Below are 24,269 nucleotides of genomic sequence, written 5' to 3' on the forward strand. Positions count from 1 at the left end.
GCACCATATGAAGTAGAGATAAAAATGTGGACAACCTTACCTGGTGCCCCTAACTGATAGTGCAAGGGGCAGAAAAATGGCTTTTGATGTATACAACTGATTATTAAATCCAGTCAATAGTCCAGACAATACTATTTTATCTGATTAAAGTTCCTCAGACTATTTTCTGCATTTTCCCATCCTCCCTCAGCCTCAGTTTGTGTCTTACCTGCTTTATTACAATAATGTTAAAGATTATTTAAGTTTATTCTAAGAACAGGTAACTTATTTTTTATTTTTCAATGTATTAGCTTAGCTCAATTTTCTAAGAATAATTCTTATTTGTACTTCACTTCACTGGGCATGCCATTCACTTCTGACAAAGAACATTAAGCTTTTCCTGCAAATGAAAAGTGAAATAGGACTGCTAAGAAACATAATATCCCCATTCTGCTAAAAGCAACAAAGAAACAGCAGCAAAAAACCTCTCAAAGCGAGTGTTGTTTTGGGCTCTGCGATCAGTCCCCATCCTCGCTCCAAATGAAGGTCAAGAAAAATCGTATCAACAGCTAATAGTGCAAGACAAGCTTGATCAACAGACAATGCTGTCCTATTTTTATTGCACAAACAACAAGCTTATTTTGCAAACTCTCCTTTTTTTCAATATTCAAATACAGTTAGACAAGACAATGAATGTCTCAAATACCAAAATCTTTTAACCTTTACAAATTAGTATTGCACACTAGATTTTAAGGAAAATACCCCAAAGGAAATTTACCATAAACGTTTTAGACTTGTCACTGTGCAATAAATGTGCATATTATACAAATAGCTCATAAAACAAACATGTTACCCTTTCAAAATCTTTTACTATTTTATAGTGCTGTAGACTCACATGTTTTGCCCACACCTACCATTTTGTGTTAGGCGTAGATGTTTTTCTTTTTTTACTTCAAAGAAGCTTTGAGTCTCTGGCTATTGTGCAACTCCTCCCTTAGTTTTTCAATGCACATGGGCACATACTCCACTCCTAGACTGCTTTTTGGTCAGCAGGTAAGAAGTTAAAGTGGAGGGCTGAGAGTAGTATGTATGCACCTAACTCATTGTACTGAAGCAGATACATGTATTTATCACACAAAACAAGTTCTCTCACTGCCCACTTACAGGGGGGGATGGTGAGTTCATGTGCATCTACAGAATTACAAGCTATAAACAGATGAATATATAACATTTTTTGTAGCATACGGGCTGTAGATGCACATGCTTTGCATCTTCTGTAAAGCAGTTTCATCTTTGCGGTGACTAAAGAGCAGATGATGCAGATGTTTGAAACAATGTTCTCAAAACAGGCTGGCCAACTACAGCTTGTTGATAAGATTTGCACACAATAATGTTTTGTGAATGTGTGTTGTGTTGAGCTAAAGGAATTCTGCACAGGAAACTCAAATTAGCTCCCTTTTTGACATGTAGAGTGACCCTAGCTGATATAGGGAGTACCTATTTTGTCTTTGCATAAGCTGTCCGAATTCATTTAAAAGCCAACCTCACAATTACTGTCTTAGAAATGGACTGCCCTTTATAAGGTTTAGCAAAGACTATGAAAAGCTGATTGGTCCTTCTAAAAGGTCTAGTCCTATCAATGTAATGTGTAAGAACCCACTAAACATCTTGAGTATGTAATGTTCTCTCTTCAACTGTATTCGGTTAGAGGGGAAGAAGAAAAATCTTTTTTTTTTAAAACAAAACATTGTGAGCTTAATAGTCTGGTTGACATGAAAAGGGGATACCACCTCAGGTAAGATATAGTTTGTCCTAAACATCACTCTGAACATGTATAAATCTCTCTGGGATAGTAGGAGCTTGAGGTTCACTAATTCATCTATGCTTCAAGACAAGCAGGTTTCACTGAAAGGAAATGCAATTGACATGAGTAAAGTGGTTCAAAAGGGAGCCCCAGAATCATGTCAGTGCCATATTAGGGTCCCAAGCAGGAGGTGTTCTTGGGGGTAGAACTCTGAAGCCTTCAATCAACACTTTTACTACCCAAATACAGAAGACAGAAACATGTTCCCAGTTATGGTATAGTCCTAAGTGAAGACATACAGAGGTGTAAACCAAAAAAGCTGTATGAAAGTGAAGGAGGTATGACACTATAGCCTAAACAAAAACCTTAAATGGGTTAAATTGTTTAGAAAAGCAGAAATGGACAAATCACTTCAATTTGGCTTCAACAGGCCATAGTGATAAGCCTGTGTGCTTTGCCTAAAATGGCCATACATTCCTCTGGAAGCTGCAAGTTTCCAAACTTTAAGACCTCAAGTGTCAAATGGCAAGGCTGAGTGTCTGATGTGACCAGGTTGCTGAGAAAAGGTTCTGCCTGATGGCAAGTTTCTCCTTCAGGATGACAGACATATCTAGGATGCATAGAGTACCTGGTTTGTAAGGCTCAAGTTGGGGGCTAGCAGAATTAGGGTAGCTGATAGTTGCCTCCTCTTGACCACATATGGCATGAATGGAAAAGGTGAAAAAGAGTAAGTACATATCACTGACTAATTCATTCATAGTGCATTGTCCATGGACTGTGGTTGTAGGTACCAAGAGGTGAAATTATGCATTTTCTGGGTGGCGAACAGTTGTGTGGATGTGGATCCCACACCTGTGGAAGTACTGCCTGAGGACTTGGTGGAGGTCCTATTCCTGAACTCGCTGTTCTGTCTAACTTAGGATGTCTGCAAAGCAGTTGTCCCCCCAGAAGATGCTCCACCAGGTGTATGTAGTGGCGAGTAACAATGCCAAATCCTTTGGCCCAAATGTGAGAGGAGGTGTGTGTTCCCCTTGTTTCTGTATGTAGTACAAAGCTGCCACATTATCTGTTCGCACTAGTACTACCTTGTGCCTTGCCATAGAGTAGAACGCTTTGCTAGCCAGAAATATGGCCAATCCAATTAGCTGATATGCTGGCCCTCACATATGGAAGTCCAAGTGCGCTATATGGTCTTGTTGACTAGATGTGCCCTCCACCCTGTAAATGACACTGGTTGAAATGGTCACCTGCAATAAGAAGTGCTACAAAGGACTTTGCCATTAACAGGTTTTTGGTGTTTCACCATTGTAACGTCAGAGTTCTTGCATTTATCAACACTAGATCTTCCCAGTGGCCCTCTGCTTGTGACCATTGCTCTGCAAGATAATGTTGAAAGATGTGCATCCTGGCAATCACTATACATTCCACCATCATATCTAGCATCTTCATTATTATTCTTACAGTTGAGGGACAAGTGTCATGAAAAAGAGGCAGTAGTTGTTGGAATGCCATCAGACTCTGCTGACTAGATATGCTCCACCCGTGACAGCACTGAAAACTGATTCTAGGTAGGGTTGAATCTGCTGGGATCAAAGATGAGATTTTCAGGCATGGACTGGAAACCCTATGCTGTATAGTAGGCTGAGTGCTGTCTGTGTGTGTGCTAGACATTGCTGTCTGCTGCTGCTCTTGATCAACCAGTCATCCAGATGAAAATACTGCTCTCGAAGAGGAACAGCCAACCCTGGATATGGAAATATGCTTATTTGAGATATAACATAGGCAAAAATCCACCTTGTCGAAATAGTGGGATGACATCCCACAGACAAGTCATATAGAAATGTAACAACAGGCTGTACTGTTTCAATGGAATCCGATCTAGTATAGGCAGAATGACCCATCCTTCTTTGGAATGAGGACGTACAGTGTGCAGACTTCCTCACCTTGCTGATGTAGGAGCACTGGTTGTAAGGCACTCTTTTGTAACAAATCTGAAACCTCAGCTTGTAGAAAAGTTACATGATCTTGACTGCGGCTGTGTGGTTTAGTTGGTATGTAGGGCAGGGTGGAATGGAATTCAAAGCAATAGCCCTGCTGGATTAATGCCAAGGCCCACTGATCTGATGTGATTTCCATCAATTACTGGTGCAAATCTGATATCCTCCCCTCGAACAGGTGGAGGATGAATGGAGAGCCAGTGCTTAGGAGTGGGGGCTCTCTTTCCAGAGGCTCACCTTCCTCAACCTTTATTCCACCTGTAACCACCGAGTTAGCAGCCCTTAAATCAGTGGGAGTTGCGAAAAGCCTGCAATTGGCATTGGTATGACTGTGGTTGGGTTGGTGGTGTTGCTCTGTTACCCCACCCTCTCACCTAGTGCCACAGAAGAGACCACCTTGGGCATGTGGGTTGTAGTGCACCCATGGACTCAACAATGTGATTGTGTTTTTCAACCTTTTCCAATGGCTCAATGACTCTGACTCAAGATATCTTCACCACTGAATGGGGATGCACCACTGGCTTAAAGCCTGAGACAAAGATCCATGCATGTCGATGGAGGAGAACACTACATAATAGTGTAAGCTGCATCAAGGGCACATCTAGTGGTTGTGAAATATGTTTTCTTTCTGCAACCACCTCTTTGCCCCTTTTCTTATAGGCCTCTCTGAAGTGTTGTATGAGGGCCCTCATCACATCTCAGTGATAGGACAGTAAGTTAACCAAGCTGTTAACACCAGGTATTCACTCCTATGACCCTACTGCGTGCAGCATCCAGAAACTTGGTTTCCTTATTCTTTATTTGGGGGGCTGGGGGGGAACATCCTCTTGCATGCCACATGCACCTCTAGAGTCTGCAGGAACTTGCCCACTGATCTACAGTGGTTCACTGGGAGTGACTTAAACTTCCTCTCCACTCTAGGCATAACCGCCTGAGCCCTCAAAGAGTCTTTAAAGTTATCAGGGGCTGTCTGTCTGAGCTTCCTCTTGAACTCTGGTAGGAACTGGACTATGTGCTCAATCTATGAAAGATTTACCACCAGGAAGTCCCCTTCTTTAGTGTACATCTCCACCTTATAGTTACAAGTCACCCTCTGTTTCACTTTGTGATACTATTGCGTATCATTGAGGGGAGACTGTTTGAAGTGGTAGGGCTCAATGGCTGGGTCACCTTCTGGGTTATTATATTCGTCTGATGCATCATCCCCTGCTCCAGTCCCTGTCCCTGTCCCTGTCCCTTTCCCTTTCTACCAGGATGGTCAAATGGGTCTCCCTCCCCATAAACACAGGTGGCATCTGAGTAAGAGAGGACTGAATCCACTGGAGTGTGTGAAGGAGTGGAGGTGGTTGAGGATGCGAGTGTAGGAGCAGGTGAAGGTGAAGGTGAGGAGGAGGAGGAGGTGGCGAGTGCCTGGGGGAAATCTGCAATGGCATAGGGCTTGTGGCCTTGTTCTTGAGTCGTTTCATCTGCACGCTCTAAGGTTTCTCCAAAGTGATTTCTTCCTTGAAAGTAAGCCTTTTCTTGTTAAGTATGGGCAGCAACGTGCTTGAGATTTCACCTTCGGTCTTGCCAAAATATTCCCAGTATCAGGATGGATGAAAAGTTTATTTTCCCTCGCATCTAGTTCTTCTGCAAGTCTTTTGGCAACAGGGGCCTCTGAAGCGTCAGATCTGGGGGCCAAAGGTCAAGTTGTGGTTCTCCAATGTTGTTTCGGCACTAACTTCTGCCCTGAAGAAGGGTCATCATAAGCACCCTTAGACATGGAGGTGTGATTTTCAGCTCCCTTCCTTGGCAGTCTGCTTGGCTCCGAGGTCTAGTCTCTGTGTCAACCAGAGCCCGAGGGTTGCTCTGCCTCAATACTATAGCATTCGTATGCGACTTCTTGGTGTCATTCAGCGTTGGGTAGAACCCACAGCCGACACACAAGTGGACTTACTCTTAAGCCCCACTACATTGATTCCAATGGGGCTAACTTAATCTTGTCCCCACTTGAGACAAGCATGAGTCGATTTGTGGTTAATGTGTAAAAATGCTTTACATTGGAGGAAAAAAAGAAATTATCTTGTCCCCATCAGTCAAAAGAAGACACCATTTGTGGACTGGGCATATGCCATGAGCTGGCACTCCTGGTGGTCCTGCCTCTTTTGCTTAGCTTTAAACAGGTGTTGGTCACCGAGAACATCTGGCATACTGCTAGCAGACTGTGCTAGTTAAGATACACCCAATGCTTCTATCTTTTAGTGTAATGTGCTCTTGCGTCAAACCTTTGCACGGCACTCACACAAGGCCACATTATGCTTGGCGAAGAGACAAAGATTACAGATGCCATGCTGTTCAGTCAAAGGATACTTGGCGTAGCACTGTGAACAAAAATCGAAGAGTGTTCGGTCCATTATTCTGTAGTCATCCATATGCTTCTATTGGTTGCACATATGGTGACATTGAAATGTTCGCCTGCATAATCCAATCCTTCTCTGTTTACTGTGGCACCAGAAGGGCTGTTCTCCTGACTTGGGCGAACCTGTCAATTTTGGACCATTTAGAAACAAGTACAAACCACAGGGCAAATTAACAATATTCTAAGGGTGGATTTGGTGCCAAGGCACTTTGGAACACTGATGAAGTCACACAATATCCCATGACTCAAAGTTTATTCAACAAAAAAAACAAAAAAAAAAAGCACAACATAAAATCCGAGTCGTAGACTATAGGAAGATCATGTGTATCTACAGCCACATGTGCTACAAGCATTTTATTTTTAATGTACTACTTTGTCAAAATAATTTCTTGCACTGTACTATAATTTGTGAACTATGAACACTAAGGTTTTATCCGGGCAAGGAAGAGATGTTCCATTTACAAATTATAGTGTTTGTTGTGCCATTTCGAACTAAATAAAAATTAAAAGGAAAACTAAAAAGTTTGGGCGTATAAAGTGTGCAGTGATACAGAGACATGAAATCAAACATTCGCACCAGGTTTCTTTCACGATTTGTACATTGAAAGCTCACACAGGGCTCTTTAATAAGGCCATAAACTAATGTCTTGAAAATTCGCTTCACCAAAAGCCTCACTCCAATTGAACATGTTTGAGGGCTAAAATACAAACTATTACGTTTCATCTCCTTCCTAGGCGTCACCAATTTTATACCCAGGATGCCTTGTGTGATAAGATAGAGATACTTTTGATGAGCCTCAGACTGCACCTATGTCATTTCATACTTCATTTAACATGGGCACATTCAGCATCCACGTCTATTTCAGGTCATATAGAAAAGTCCTAACAATTGTTTTTCTTTTTTTTAAAGCTGCTAATTTAAGGCATCACAGATATTCAAGATGTTGGCCTTTTCTATGCCTGCTAGGCATCAACAATGCCCTACAGAGACTAAATACAGAGAGAGAGGTGGAGGTGGAGTTGGGGGGGGGGGGGGGGGGGGGGGGGGGGGGGTGTTGTGTGTGTGTGTGTTTTTTTTTAAGATTCCTATAAAACAATATTGATCGAAATCAGGCTTTTTCCTTGCACATTCATAACTCTTGATTTGTAAACCACTCCAATGACACAGCTTCTTTTCTCGTGCAAGACTTTTCCAGACCAATGGAAGAATAAAATAGGGGACAAAAAATACATATCAAGCATGTCACTTCATTGTCACAGAATATCAGTTGTTTTGGGAATGCGGGGGTCAATGTGAACTTTTCTTTAATTTTTCCCATATATGTCATACAAATAAATATTTATCTGAAGGTGCAACGCTATACAGATTTCCAGCTGAGAAGGCATTCAAGATTTTCAAATAATCTCAAAAAATTATAATGCTGTTAATCACCTTATGGCTACTCACTTGAAAGCAGTTGAGGTTCTGCAGAAATAAGCTGCAGTTTAGATCCTAATTTTTGCCTCATTCCTGGTTTTAAATGGTGTGATGTAATAGGATTTGTTTAGTATATATAAAACAGGTATCTGTTTGGTACTGAAATGCTCAATTTTCCTTGACCATACTTACACCCCAGAACTATGCATTCATCTAGTAGGAATATAAAACCATTCATTTACAACTTTGTATTACATAAAAGTGCAAACAAATCAAACACCAATTTAAAAAAAAAGAAAAGAAAACTAAAACGGATATTAGTCACTGTTCCGTCTAAACTTAAATGTATTGCTTTAAACACAATGGTTCATAAACTACCATCCACTATCCTTAAACATAGATCTTCATTTAAAAGTGCATGTGTGGGGGGTCAGAAGTTTAGTTAAATAGATGTCCAAGATTCCAATGTAAACAGAAGTTAATAAAAATAGTTTAAAAAAAAAAAATGCAAAGATATAAAATTATTCATAGAGTCTCTAACACTATAGAGGTAAATAAGCCGTTTTGAGGGTATGTCCAAATCATTCTTTGAATGAGAAACCACATTTGAGCAATTAAATGTAAAGAGTCTATTTTTATGTACAACCAGTTACAAGTTATCAAGTGCATAAAATAAAACCTCAAATTCCTAAGGAAATAAGTGATAATTAAAACAAGCCTAGCGCTACGTTTGTGTGTGTGTGTGTGTGTGTATATATGTGTGTATATATATATATATATATATATATATATATATATACACACACACACACACACACCCCCACGCGTAACATTAAGTGCCTTCTTTAATTTATAAACCTAATTAAATCACATGACAAATAAGGCATTCAGTCTTTGAGGGAGAAAAAAAAAAAGAAAAATACAGATTTACAAAAAAAAAAGCTGTATATTCTTCCACGCCATTACACATGTAAAAAAATACAAACAGGGTATTTTACAAATGCAGAAATAACTTAGTTCATACCATGCAATAAAAAGTATGTTAATTGGGATACACAAGCTGTGAAACCTTCCCAACACAAATAATTTCCATTGTTTTCAAAAAACTCTTTGAACTTAATTCCTTAAAACTTGTGGCACTTAAATTTCTGGTAGTCTTCTGTTTTACTTAAAGTTAAAAGTTTACACAATGCAGAGGACAGGATGATGAGGAGGACTGTGCAAAGTAATCAGGTATTAGGAATCGTTCCAACTTTGTTCCACAATGGCTGAAACTCTCTTTTCATATTCACGTTTGTTTTCCTGATAAAGTTGTGCCGCTTGACTATTTGCAGGACTGTTTGGGTTCGGTTCGTCAAGCAGGGACTATGGAAACAGAAGATGAACAAACCCATATCAGTACTCATTTGAATAATGAACAGCAGTGGGAGAGTGATGATACTTTAGTTCAGAAGGATCATCAGGGATTTAAAATACAAAAGTATAAAACCTAATAGGCACATTCATGACTAAATGAAGTACAAATATTTGTCAACAAAATTAACCAAATAATAGAAATATTTCCTTTCCACAAAACATTAAATTAACAGATTTTATCACATTTATAATTGAATGAAGAGCGATTTACTTTCCTTTGTTAAGGCACAAAACTTGGATAAGGGATTACATTAAGGGTTTCCGTCCATCTATCTCTATTCTATATTTGAACTACTACTTTTCTCAGTCTGATACTTCATACATTTTGCTGCTTTAAGTGTACAAGACACTGAACATGCTCTCAATTTTACCAAATGTTTCTCAGAAGAGCCACCCTCTGTTGAAACGAGGTTCATTACAAGACTGTCTGTTCGTCTGCCTTCATCAATCTAGATTAGAAGTTGACTGACAGTGGAATTCTAGTACAGGGGTGTCGTTTTATCTGTAATGAGGTGGGGAGAATGGGGGAGCGGACTGCTTACATTCATGACCAATTAACAGAGATATTTTGCCCAGCCTCAATTCTGTGCTGCATGTGGTTGCCCAATACTGTTTCTGTAAAATCTGCAACGCTGTAAAAGATGGTGGGTTTCGTTTCCCTGCACTTTGTTAGGAGTTGACATGACAGCCTGCATGCATCTACTGCTTGGATGTTTACTGCAGTCAAGTAGTAGTAGTAGTAGTAGTGATGTGTGTTAATGGATAACTAAAACTGAGAAACCACATTGGAGGAAACACCAGATCATGGGAAAACTATTTTAAGGAAATACAAAAAAAAAAAAAAAAAAGAAAGAAATTTAAAAAGGTAACATTGTAAGGTACAAATGTATAAAGGAAAAGGTACAAAATTGCATTAAACATGGGTGGAGTTTAAGCCTACTGTGGGGATTTTGGGTTAAGGGGTGGTTAATGTTTAGGGTGATGAGAGGTTTTTAAGCATCAGGAATAATTGGATAGGGGTTTTTAGAGTTGAGAGATGGGTGAAGTGAGGGGAGCTGAGGGGTTGTTAGGGTTCACAAACAAGTGGTGTTCAACTGTGTAAGGTGTTTTTTAGGTTTCAAGATTGAGTGCAGTGTAAGGGTGTTGAGGGCTTTTATGGTTCATGAATGGGTTAGTTTAGGGCTGGTGGGGGCTTAAAGGTTCAATTATGGGTAGCAGTGGGGTGGTGACGAGTGTTTAGGGTTCAGGAAGAGGTAGCGCTTATGATGGAGGGGCGTTTTAAGGATTTAGGAACAGGTGGTGTTTAGATGTAGAAAGCAGTTTTTAGAGTTCAGGAATGAAGAGTTTAATGTCATGAGGAGTCCATACGGGTCATAGATGGCTGGTGTTAAAGGGCGGTGACAGTTGTTAGGGTTCAGAAACGGGTGGCAATTGGTCGAGCTGAGGTGTTTTATGGGATATGGGATGGATGGGCTTTAGGCGTAGAAAGGGTTTTTTAGGGTTCAGAAATGGGTGGAGTAATGAGTGTTCTTATGATTCTGTGATGGTGGAGTACTGGGGTAGAACGGGCTTTTAGCCTTCAGGGATGAGTGTAGTTTAGCTGTGGTGAGGGGTTTTGGGGGCAGGGATTGATGGTGTTTAGGGTTTGGGAGGGGGCAGTAATGCATGGCGTTTACAGGTGGTGATGGGTCAGTGAATTAAAAGCATGCAAAGTAATTGCTTGAGAATGTAAAAGATATACAAAATAAATAATGTACCCTGAAGTAAAGCACTGAAATAAATCTGTCAAAACTGTTTCTGAAAGTGAGACCTGCAACCATTGCATTTACACTTAAAAATAAGCATTCAAATGCCAATTGCGACCAAAAAGACATTCTATTAACTGGTTTCTACAACAAGGTAAACACCACTCATCCTGAAAATTTCCATTAAACAGTTTAGATGAAATGGTTTCTCAATAATGGTATTCCAAGAAATTGTTTTTCTATGAAATCATATGAAACCAGTTACATCTGATGTGCTGATGAGAGGTCAATTTGGTGGTGTATGTGATTATCTTTCATTAAATAACCGATGAGGCCATGAGTGAAGGTGTATCATAAGGCCTTACCAAAGAATCTAGTTAGAAAAATCATGGAGAAGCACTTTCAAAAATAGGACATGCTGCAGTGTTTTGCATGATAAAGAATGATTCTTGCAGCAATGAAGTAAAACATCCAATGTAGATCAAAGCACATCCCGGTTATATAGATACACATCTCATCTTACAGGCAGGCAAGCCTCTCTCACACATCTATATTATGGTACTGAAAACCGTCGGCCAAAGGGCTTGTGTTTTAGGAAACTGGCCCTCTTTTAGGCAAAATAAACATAAAAACATATTGTCCTTAAACCCAAACAATTTATGTCCGGATGGATGGTTGGAGATATACATCTCAAGTAGGTAGTTACAGTTCGGACCAACTTTTCCCATAGACAAAGCATTTTTTGTCTTGCTCATAACATTGGTGCCGTTTGACAGATCTTCACATAATTTTAAAAGCTAGTTTGCTACTCACTTTAGCTACTGTGTAGAATTGTTCGTGGGGATCTGTGAAGTGGGGGGGGGGGGGGGGAGGGATTTGTTTTTTCATCTGATCTGCGGATCAATCAAAGGGGTCAGCATGGCCCCCAGTTTAAACTTGCAAATGATTTGTGGATCCATAAAAAATATATATATATATATATATATATATATATATATATATATATATATATATATATATATATATATATATATATATTGGAAAAAAAAAAATACACCCACTGCATCCAACCCCACAGAGAGTTGGGTATGATACATGTAAGTTTAAGTTTGCCGCAGGGCCTAGCCCCAGGCAAACCCCTTCCCACGCATGGCCAAAAGTCGCATGTGGCAATGAGTGTATTAATGTGCTGTAATTTGATATTACATTTTCATTAAAAAAATATAGAAATTAACTGGGGGATAGAAGATTGTAGGGATGTTACAGTTTGGTTGACTTTTTACCCATACCAAACAACAGAAATTCAACAGTTATAATTATGCTCATCTGAATAAACTATAACTTGTGCTGGAAAGTAACTTTAGGCAACGCGTTATAGTTTAACATAAGAATAACTATGAGTGCAGAATTTCTATGGTTTTGTAAGGGTAAAACATCAACCTAACTATAACGTTCCTGTAACCTTTGTTTTTTCAGTATAAATTATGAGTGATCTAGTGCGGGAAGCGAGAAGAGTGTGTAAAAGGGGCAGAGAAATTTAACTAAGAGTGCCCATACCCTGGTCAATCAAATAAATGATTAGTATAGAAAGTTATAGCAATCAATAATCATTCACCAGTTTTTGGCTTAATGTATGTAGTTACAATTACGTTTAAAAATCAAAAGCTGAATAGTCTAACAAATGTATTCATCTTATAGAATGAGACAAGGATCCTTAAAGGTGACTAAATAATCAGTGGGAATGACAGTTAATCTGTACATCCATATATTTACTCCTCGCTCAAAGATATATGAAGTTTACATTCATTTTCAGAGCCACTGTGTAAGGTTCTCAGCAAGCATGTGTTTTGTCCCCTGCGGTTAACACTTTTGTTATACGTGTCTCCATCCACTGAGTTGGATTGGAGAAGGGAACTTACAAGAACAGCGATCTGTCAGGTCCATGCCGTGTGTCCTCCATCGTCATATGGTGATTGCATCTATTAGAGACAGCGGACACGAATACTACTGCCTGTCAAGAACTATAGACATTTGTTATGACGGTACAGTAATTCTTTAGAAGAGCACAGTTGCCTATGCATCCGCATATTCATTGTATGTAATCAAATTGGAATCTAAAGACCATTTGGAGCTCCACTTGAATGCATCATGAATTTCCTTGGCTTTTTTCTCTAAACCAAGAAACAGCTGTACTGAGGTACAGATTTTCATCATCGATTGATCTGCGGACAATAAGCCTATGACTCGATTTACCTGTGGATGGCTACAGTTTGTCTGGCAATAAAGGCATAAAACTTCAAATCAACTAAGGATACTAATAACCAAAAATAAATAATTAAACCTGAATAGATAACATGCTGCATTATTTATGTGTGGCATTCAAGCATGAATATGGACACAAAACACTAGGAAACACAAGCAGACAAACACTCTAAAGCAAAATAAGCTACTCAAACAGCTATCTTTTCATTTTATCCTGAAAACTTAAAAAAATATGCAAAGGGAGAGGGGCGCACAAATGTATCTATTAATGAAATACACTAACAATAGACTAGATTTTCTTCAATTTCTTTGAAGTAAACTGCTGAGAAATGCTTCTGGAGTATAATGCTATGCTCACCATCAGAAATGTAAAACCTGAATGTACAAAGATGTAAAAGCTGAATAACAAAAAACGTTAATTATATGGTTTAACAGGTTTGAAGTCACTTGTATAAAGTTATCTGAAGTTTAGTTGCAAATCTTACCTGTATGGAAGTTAAAATAGAAGAGACATCGTATGTTGGACTCCAGCGATTCTGAAGGATGTCTAAACATATACTACCATCTGCATACACTGAATGTAAATCAAGAATTTAATGAACACAAAACAAGTTAATTTATGTATTGCATACCAAATTACATTAGTAATTCTTTAAATAAGCACCCATAAATGTTCATTGCGCTGTTCATTTTGTCCAATAACATTCCTTTGTAGCGATCACAGAACTGGAAAGGGACACCCTAGATGTTTGGAATAACTGCTTTGGGTGAAAAGAGCTCAAAACCAAAATCTTCTTTGAATCATAGCTACTCAACAGCTACAATTAATATAGTTTTCAGAACAGTACTACAATCTGCATATTACAAAATGGATTATATGAACAGTAAATAAACAACTTGACACAAACGTCAGTGGTATACCAAGACAATAGTTTTACCCTGTGAAAAATAAGTAACTTATGAAGCATACAAAAATAAATATGACCCACAACATCCAATGAACCTGCTTTCCTTCTCAGTTACTTATTTCACTGTTGACGTCACATGACTGAGATTCAAGGGACTTTGGAAAACATATACAAGACAACATTCATTTAAAGGGGTCCAAGAGACAACATTTAAAAACTCAAATGTCTAGTTAAGAAGATTCTTAAATCAAAAGCAAACATTCATGACATAGTGCTTGAAAAGGTATGTGGAGTTACCAAAGTGCCCACTATGCTGAAGCTACCTTGATGCTGATCATATGAACGTGCCTAATAATATAAAGGTTATCTAGCAAAATGAGAAGACAATCAGGAGCAACTGAGGCCATGTATGTGTTTGACATAAAGGTGATACAGGGCCTGTCTGACTTCCCCAAGCCAAGTGATTCACCTATATCTTAGCTCAAATTAATAGTGAAACTGATATTCCTGCCATCAGTCTGTATGATGTGCATTCACTCCTGGGTTTTCCATCCGTGACTGAGCATCAGGGTTGCATTCCAAAGGCTTTCTGGGAGACAGCCCACATTCTGGTTTTTCTTAAACATAAAGAGATGATCCACAAATTTAATAGAGAAGCCCTTGCAAAAATTCTGGTGGTAGATTACTGGTGTCCAAGACCTTCCCACTACACAGCACAGCCTAGGGTCTGAAATAATCTCTGGTGTTAAAGCACCTTCCAGTATTTCTTTGTCATCCATGGACACGTTAGGGTTGTCAACTTCTCAACAAAGCCTTCCTTATCAGATTCCCCGCACCTGCAGGTGTTTGACTCAATGGGCTGCAAATACCTGTAGCACAATGTAGTAAAAGTCATTAGTTTTCTCACCACTGTCCCAACCTATCCATTGCTTTCTTTCCGACAACTCACATCAGAAGCTTAACTGACATACTCTCAAACCTCATACTTAGTGTCAGATGCTTGACATCTTACCACAGGCATTAGGTCTTTTATGGTTTCTTTTACATCTTTAGCCACTTTGCCTTGTTTCCTTTTTTCTCCTTCCAATTGTTTTTACTTATTTTCCCATATTTAATTTGGGGTAAAAAAGGTTTAATCAAGAGAACTTTCTCTGGGGAACTGCTGTCTTCCATGCACCAACAAAGACTTGATCTTTTTTAGGTAAACCTACCAGATAGCTCTGCTGTCAGGTAGAGAAAGACATATTGTGAGATAACCCAGAACATAGCGGGGGCTTGAAGCCCAACCATTGATTTCCATTGGTTGGCCTTACTGCCACTCTAATGTCCTATTTAATTAATGCCTTTTCTTGTCCATCTTATGTCTGTCCCTCCTCTGGAGCACTACTAAATTACTTTCATCATTCTAATGATCACATTTAGGGAATTACTTTTTTTTTTGTCTTCAGAACTCCACAAGATGTGATGTGTTTTCCAGGTGTCTTCCTAGTGTGCTCTTCCTCCCTCTTCTGTGCTCCATGTTGCTCTCTCACTCGTGAGTTTCTCTCCACCCACTAAAACAAGTGCTCCTGTGATTCTCGCCCACGTTGCTTTCTCATCCTTATGCTTATCCACTACCTAGATCCATTGTGCTCTGTTTTAATCAACTATGCTCAACGCTGCTCTCTCAAAGCTGTAACTTTCCTTGCTCTTCACATGCCCTTCATGCTGCTTCACTTTTTTTTTTACCCATTCACCACAGATCATCAAGTACAAAGAACCAAAAAACATAAAAAGGCATGAATTACATGTGCCTACAAAATTTCATGGGTGGCTGCATCATAGGCTTTTCTTTTATTCTTATTTAAACACGCTGCACAGCATTGGGGGTGCTGTACAGCTATGGCGAAAAGAAGACCAGACCTCTTGGTTTGCCAGTGTTTGTTTTATTTGTAAAGAGAAAAAAAAAGGACATAACATTTTAGGCTACATGATGTAGGTGTTAAGCAGCTGCATACTATGGCATACTGCTTTAATTTGTGGGAAAATGTCATATTCCATGTTTTCACATTTTTTCTTTGCCAATGGATAAAGTCTCCAATTCAAGCGATCGATACCAACGTAAAGTTATACAAAGCTCAATGAACTATCAAAAGTTGGGGATCTCACTCTGTTAAGGACATGAACATCATGCTCACATGTTTAAAATTCACACACTAACCTACTTTGCAAGATAAAATACTATTTATCCTTAGATAGGACATAATAGTGATGTATACAAGGATGATTTGAACTTCGACTTGGGGTAGTTATTGCTATAATATGTACATCTGTATCCTGGCACCCTTTGGGGTGGACTGTGTTTGATACTTTTTTATACTCCTACAGGAGTTTTTATAATGAATTATAATTATGAGGCAGCTGTGGACATTCATGAATTGGCAGTTAATTACAATCAGTATAATCACAGCTGTACATCTAAAAAGTGCAATTCAGTCTCAAAAATATTTGTCAACAGTAAAGCTGCTATTCAAATACCCCATTTTCAGTTAATTTCAATTAATTTAGAAGCTGCAAACAATATTCCATTAGAATATCCTTATTTGGGGTAATCCAAATGAGTCCTTCTGGTGTCTGACTGCGGATGGGGGTACGTTCACTACTCACCTTTCCTGTCAGTTTTCAGTGTGTTTAGAGACAATGTTCATAAACTTTATAAATCTGCTAATGAGCTAACAGACAATGCTGCCAAAACACAGTGACTGCATTAGAATATCTTTCACAAAACTTTGGTAGCAGAAGTTATGTTCTGCTTCAAATGTCTGGCCAACACAGATGGTATGGGCTAGTCAATCTCTATGCTAAGTGCAAAACTGACATGCCTGGCTAACTTCCAAACGTTTACAGGTTTGACAAATTTCACTCACATCGAACAGCCCACATCAATCTCCGGAAGGAAAATTTGTGGCATGTAGTGCTGTAGATTCACATGCTGTGCATAATCCTGTCATCTAATGTTGGGCTCAGATGTGTGTAAATTGTGTTTCTTTGAAGAAAGTCTTTAGAGTCAGTATTGACTCCTCCTCCTGCTGGTAATGCCATGCTCATCGACTCAATTGTTAGATTGTTTTACTGCATGCCGGGTGACTATGAAATGTGAAGTGCAGCGTAATATAGAGAAAGATGTCCATGCAAAGAGGAAAGTAAGAAATAATAAACTGACTGCAACTAACACAGGCGTCCAGGGAGGAAGGTGGGCACATGTGAATCTACAGCACTACATGCCCCAAACAGATGCTTTCTGGGCAAGTAAAAGATTCAGTTCGAGGCATGTTTGGATGTAGATACAAATGCTGTGCATAGACTGTAAAGCAATCCTCCAAGCACAGCAGTGGATAACCTCTGGGAGTAGCAGTGGTTTGGAAAAGTGAATGTAGAACTGTCTGATGAACATAGGCTTGCTGGCGAGCCAGAATGTCCACCCAATAATGTTTTGTAAAAGTATGTGGCATGGACCATGCAACTGCTTTACAAATATCTGCAATAGGAATATTCCCTAGAAAGGCCACAGAGGCTCCTTTTTTCTAGTGTAATAGGCTTTAGGAGGGATAGTTTAAGGTAATTTTAGCTTTAGCACAGCTTGTCTGGATGCACTTAATAATCTGACCACTCCTAACAAGTATTCTGCTAAGAGGTAAATGTTACAATAGAGAGCCCATTTCCAAATATTCTGGGCTAGGTGAGATAGCTGAGGGGATCTGGTGCCTCCATTTCTGAAGTTGATACATGGCTGTCATGCTGTCAGTCTTGGTGAGGACTACCTTACCAATTAGATGAGGAAGGAAAGCTATCATCGCAAGATGAAAAGCTAGCAGTTCCAGGTGTTTATGTGGAGAGCTTGTTGACTGGGATTTTAATGTCCCTGGACAGTCAAATTCTGTGAATGTTTTCCCAATTTCTTTACGGGGGGCATCCGTTTTTATATTCCTCTGTGGAACTGGGTCTAGGGATTGCAGTTCCTTTAGCAAGTTGCTGGTGTTCCACCATTGCATAGAGTGTCATGTTCTACACAGACACAGCTCGTGGTGTTTAAGGGGGCACAGTGAAACTGCACGTGCGAGGGGGGGCAGATATGTGGGGGGGGGGGTATAGAAAATATGAATAAAATTAAATAAAAAAAATTCAACTTACCTGAACGCAGGGTTGCATCATGCCACACCGCACTCCTCTACTGGCTGCGGTAAGGCACAGGCTCCCAGCCTGCCCTGCGGCCAATCCTGACACTGCTCACAGCAGTGTCAGGATTGGCTGGGAGCGCCCAACTGTGTTGCTAAGCTGGTGGGAGCCTACAGCTCAAGTGTGTTCGATGGGCCCGAGACTGCCAGCCAAACACACATGCGCTTTGAGGGGGAGTGCTTTGCAATCTATCTCCCTCAGTGCACGTCATCTCCGTGGCCCCGCCTTTTGCCAAAACATGATCATTAACAGTTTCTGATCGTGTTTTCGGAAACGGTTTGCAGCTGCTGGCGGTACTAGGACACGGATAGCGATGCTCCTCTGCCGTCATGGAGTCGCCGCCCCCCAATTCTACGGCTGACCAACACTAGATTTTCAAATTGAACCTCCACTTGAGTCCATTGGTGTGCTAAGCACTCCTGTAATTGACTTATGTTTAGGCTGGCATGAGGTACTATAGCAATGCAGGAGGCTATCATGCCAAGGAGGCTCATGACTGTCCTTACTAGTGATTTGGTTGAAATAGAGGAATGAGTGTGTGAAAGGATTGTATCCTGGCTGCATTTGGGTAGGCTATGCATCTCTGAATTGAGAATCACCTCTAGATAAAATTGGATCTAAAGGGGTTGGAGATGGGATTTTGAAGCACTGATGGCAAAGCCTAGTCCGTGAAGTAGGCTGATGGTGACCAGAGTGTGTTGGTGACATTTTAGACAGGTGGCACTCTTGACGAGCCAATCGTCCAGATTGGAAAATAAGTGGATGCCCTGTCTGCGTAGGTAAGTGGCCACCATCATAAAGCACCTGGGTGTGGTAGTGACTTCAAAGAGGAGCACTTTGAGCTGGTAATGCTGTCAGCTTACTAGAAATCTGAACTACCGGCGATGTGCCAGGTGGATTGGAATGTGACATTAGGCAACTTTGAGGTTGAGTGCAGCCACAAGGTCATCTTATTGTAATGGCGGGATAACATCCAGAACAGTGAACGTGTGAAAGTGCTCTGCAAAAATGTATTTGTTTAAGGGCCTAAGATCCAAAATTGGTCTGAGGGACCCATGCTTTTTGGGAATGAGGAAATATAGCAAAGAAACACTTGCACCCGGTTGATGGTGAGGGACGGGGTCTATGGCTCCTTTGTGGAGGAGCACTTGGACCTCTTTCTGGAGTCATTTTTAGTGTTGTGGGGAGAGTTTGTGTTTGCAGGGTGGAATGTTGAAAGGCGTGAAAGTGAGCTCCATAAAATAACCATGTCGGAAAATAACCAACACCCACTGGTTAGAGGTGATGTTCCGCCAAACCAATTCTTCGAGACAATCCCCGACTGATGTTATGTAATCAGGGGGATTGAGAGGTGTTGCAAAGTGCCCTTTTTGGATGGTCCACATCACCCCCCCCCCCCCCCACCACACACTTTTTGTTGTTTGATGCTGTTGTTTTTGACTTATTAGGGTGCTGAGGCCTGCTAACCAGACCTCAGTATTTATTCTCTTTCCCTTAAACGGTTTGTCAAATTGCATAGGCCAATTGGCAAGGACCTTACCACCCCTGTAAGTCCCTAGTAACTGGTACCAGTGGTACCCTGGGCAAGGTGGTAATGGGGTAACCAGGACTGCAGCACTGAGTGTGCCACCCTAGGTGACCAAAGTAAAAGTGAGACTGTAGAACTGCCATGTCAGCCTCCATGAGCAGCCTCCTGTTAGAATGCAACTCTGCCCACACCAAGTGCAGGCAGAGTCCCTTTACTACCCATAGTGCAGGTCAGCCACCCCTAACGCAGGCCTCCTTTAGCCCAGGAGGTAGGCTGCACTGTACTATGAGTAAGGACATAAATGCATGAGCATATAGGACCCCGTGACAGCATTTAAAACCTAATGCTACCATGACTATCCAGCAGTCCCTAAGATAACATGGACTGGCATCTGGGCAGTTCCCAGATCCCCAGCTCCGTGATTGCTCAACCGATTCTCCCCATGTTTGATATCAAACATCTTGCATTTGAACCCTGAGAATGATGCCTATGCTCAGGATTAACTAGCAGGTGCCCTGATGGCACTCTTAGAGGGTGTCCACCAAGTTACCAGGCTCTCTGTTGTTTTGGCAGGCTCTCTCAAGCCTCTGACACCAGAGTCTGCCCTACTGCTGGATGGGATACCACTGCCACAGGATGGAGACAAAGGGCCTGGGCAGAAAGGAGGTCACACCTCCTCCCTTCCAGGCTGGCCAGTGAGAAAGGTAATCAAGGCGGTGAGCCTCAAAGGCTTCCCCTCCACTGAAATGTAATTACTTGTCTCCAACTTAAGGACAAAGCCCTTCCTGCCCTGTCTAGCCCAAAAGGAGGGGAATTAGCTATGCAGGAGGTGTACACCTTCAAAGGACTAGCCACAATTATATGGTGGACTAGGAGGTCTGTACAGCCTAGAGAGGGTTCTGCCATCTTGGAAACTCTTTAGTAGATTCTGGGTAAAAAGTGGCCCACTCCCACAGGAAGTGGTAACTACAGGGGTAGATAGCCGCAGGGACCAGTAGCCAATTGGCCACTGTCCCCTCCCCTTAACGCCCCATAAACCATGATTTAAGGGGCTCCTGCAGTACCAGAACCTGATTTCTCACTTGCAAAGAAGAGGCATTAAGAAGAAATCACTGACAACAGGACCTGGACTCCAGCTGCAGCGCAAACAGCGGACACAGAAGTGACCTAAGGAGACCACCACTGGAACTGATTGACCGATGTGTGTCCATGGTGAAAGCTTGTTGGTCCCAGCAAGTGGGACCCCAGTAGACACCGAGAAGCCAAGAAAGACTCCCCTTACTGGTGGTTCCAGTCCCCTGAAAACTGCAGGAGTAGACGCTGTGCTGAAGTTAAAGAAGTGCGACCCGACAGGCTCCCTGCGAGTGAGCCTAAAGAAACTCTGTGTGCAGCATCCAGAGGTGGGAATGAGGTCTCTGCAAGTTTCAAGTCTCTACTACCTCCCGGACGACCTCCATCCGTCAAAGTACCAGCAGACCACCTTTGCAGCTACCAAGGTTTGTCAGTCGCCAATCCAGAACCCGAAGGCCACTCAGACATTACTGACTCCAATGCAGACCCCCAACATAGAGACTTATGTCAGAAACAACCCCTTTCCTGTTGTTTGGCATCCTGAAGAGAGTGACCTTGAGAGGAGCAGCAAAGCAGCTTTGACGTGATGAGCTCCCATGATTGACAGCTATAGGCCAACTCTGCACCCAGAACCACAGGACGTCGTGGCTAAGTCCAAGAGTTAAATCAGGGCTTCTGGTAGTGGTAAACCCCTTTGTGGGAGGGGGGATTTGCCTTTACCCTTTGAGTTGTTATCTTTGTAGATGCCTCTGAAATAGCCGTTGGGAGAGGCTGTTTGGTCTTGTGGTCGTTGGTATGATGTGTAAATTTGGGGGGGGGAGTGGTCTTAGAGCCTCAACAGTGGAATGAGAGGCAAAAGGACCCAGGTTGGGAAGGATTTTGAAGGGTATCCATTGCTTTCACTGTTTCATTGTCCATTTTAATTCTTATAATGAATGCAAAAAGATGTTCCCCATTGAAAGGCAGCTTGAGTAGGTTTTTGCCTGACTTCTGGTCTGAAGTGGAGACAAAGATCCTTGCACGCCTACGTAAAAGGATATTCGAGTCAACTCCCCCAGCAGCAGTATCCACAGGATCTAGGGCACACAATATGTTGGTGTTTGAGAGATGCTTCCCTTCAGATTCAATCTCATAGCTTCTCTTCTTGTGCTCATCTGGGAGCTATCTGAGGCAGTCCTCCAATTCTTTCCAACAGGCCCAGTCATATCGAAAAAGCAGTCCAATAGAATGGGCAATCCACCAATGACTGGCCGATCGCCTAACTACCGTTGTGCTTGCAACATCAAATTCCCTTACTTTCTTTACCTGTTGGAAGGGCATCACCAGTGCTCTGAGAGTTAGCCTTTTTTGTGCAGTAGCTGTAACTAAAGATTCAGATGGAAGCTGGCCCCGGATTTAAAGTGTTTCACTTAGGAAAGCCTTATATTTTTTTTATCCACCCTTGGTGTAACAATCCTAGTTTGAAATGGTTCATGAATGAAGTCTGGGTTGTGATGGAGCATTGCTTTAAACATGGAGGTACTGAGCGGAATGCTGGGTGGAAGAAAGGATCTCAAAAAGGCAAAAAGGAAATCATCCTCTAATGGCTCAGGATGTAGATTTACTTTGTCGAAGGACGCAGCCCTACCAATAAGGTCAGCTAGGACGTGGTATCAACAGAGGGGAGATTTTTGCAGGACATAGGTCAGGATCTGAATCCCCTGGTGGATCAGTATCTTGGTTATCCCAGGGATTATCCTGCAGTGGGATGTCAAACGTATCCCATGGTCCTGTCCCCCTCTATCTGAATGAGGTGGCCCTTGAAATGTGTACAATATAGGGTCAGCTGGAGAGGTAAGGGTGAGTGTTGCAGAGCAGGTTGGGGTGGTGGAATAGTGAAATGCAAAAGGCTTAAAGTATTGTCCATTTTTTTGCACTAATTTGGAGGAGGGGCACGTCCAAAACTTCTTCAAAGCACAGTTGCTGTTTAGATGATTGAGCAGCAGATGCAGGAGGGCAGGTGATTATCCAGCCTGTAAGTGGATGGATCGTCAGGTGTTTCTGGCACATATCAAACTCTTCTTGTAGTTTATGGAGAAGTGGTTCAACAGTCCCCAATCCATGGCCAAATTTGCTGCTGGACGCCGATTGTCTCGGCTGCCACGACAATAGTTTAGGCCTCAGACTTTTGAGTTTCAACACGGTAGATGTCGGCTCCGGAGTTAGGAGCAACCGGTGCTAAAGTAGTCGGTCTTGATGTTTTCTTCAGCGCCAAGCTGGGTGTTACATCTGAAGTTGTCGGCTGGCGCCAAAGGCAGTGGTTGCCCAGTAGTCTGTCTCTGGTGTTGCACAGTAACCATTGGACTCTTTGAGAAGGATTTCTCTGCTCGATTATAGTGAAGAGATGGGCTGCAGCAGTGGTTGTGGGGGAGGTACAGTACTCCCGGGGTGAGAATGTTCTTTAACCTGCAGAAGACACCTGTGCCTGGTGTTCCTCCTCGACGTCCTCTATGTCAAAAAGGTCTGGTGTGTCATCTCTGCTCCTCTATGACATTTTGAGACGTTGAGCCCGATGGACATGTAAAGTTTGATTCAAATAAAAGGAACTGCAAGTGTTGCTATCAGCCTCATTGTGGTTGGGGGAGAGACACAGATTGCAGACCTGATGGAGATCGGTCCAAGGGTATTTTGCATGACAGAGGACAGTAGCAGAAAGGCATCCGAGCCATCATCTTGTGAACATGGCAGGGAACATACGTCTGAGCATCTTCCTGTTTTCAGTGTCATGGGCAAGGTAGTAAAGGGTTATGATATTGTCCAGCATATTGCTGCGTTTTAAATCCTGTTCAGATCCAAGGAATCATGTTAAAATGGGCTGCCCAGTCCTAAAAGCCAGCTTAAATGAGTGAAGCATAGAATATGGCCTCTAAATCTAGGAGGGCGACGAATCTGTGATTTGATGGATCATGCCTATTGCCCTTTGTAGGAAAGTGCCCTTTTGATATGGTCACCCCCACTTTTTTTCTCACTGGCACGGAGGTCCTTCGACTGAGGTGCACTTAATCTCTCCTAAACAGGTCCCCAGTGCCAGTGCTCTAGCCCTAAATTGCCACACTCCTTTATCTGTTTAAGTCTCTAGGAAGTGGTACCCATGGCACCCCAGGTACCTAGGGCATAGGTAGAGGAGACAGTCCTTAAGGGCTACAGCACGTTTTGTGCCACCCTCGGGGACCGTCCCCCCTCCCTAAAAACAAGATGCATGCAGCTGCCATTGCAGTCTGTGTGTCCTGGTGCAGTCCAGGCAAAATTACAACATGGCACACCTGTGTGCCATGTTACCAACACTGCATCTAGGTATATGTAAGTCATCCCTACAGCAGGCCTTGTGGCCCTAAGGCAGGGCGCACTATATTTGATTTGTGGTCCTAGCTGCACGAGCAGATATGACTCTGATGTCCAGGGCCATTATTAAGCATTGCAAATGAACAGAGGAGCCAACTTAAGGTTTGTGCTGTACACTCGTCATCACGATTGACTTAGTCACATAATG

The 24,269-nt window shown here is 41.8% G+C and overlaps 1 protein-coding gene across 1 annotated transcript in view; it reads right to left on the bottom strand.

Annotated features, from left to right (window-relative positions):
- Positions 1 to 7,466: 7,466 nt before the first annotated feature.
- The window catches only part of UBE2B (ubiquitin conjugating enzyme E2 B), a 101,834-nt gene continuing 85,031 nt past the window's right edge, over positions 7,467 to 24,269 (bottom strand). The window contains exons 5-6 of the mRNA XM_069199213.1: positions 13,504 to 13,592; positions 7,467 to 8,960 (exon numbers count right to left, since the gene is read on the bottom strand). Coding sequence (XP_069055314.1) covers positions 8,832 to 8,960; positions 13,504 to 13,592 — 218 coding nt within the window. The 3' untranslated portion in view covers positions 7,467 to 8,831. The remainder of the gene's footprint in view (positions 8,961 to 13,503; positions 13,593 to 24,269) is intronic.

Source organism: Pleurodeles waltl, chromosome 7 (genome assembly GCF_031143425.1).
Source record: "Pleurodeles waltl isolate 20211129_DDA chromosome 7, aPleWal1.hap1.20221129, whole genome shotgun sequence".
NCBI lineage: Eukaryota > Metazoa > Chordata > Amphibia > Caudata > Salamandridae > Pleurodeles > Pleurodeles waltl.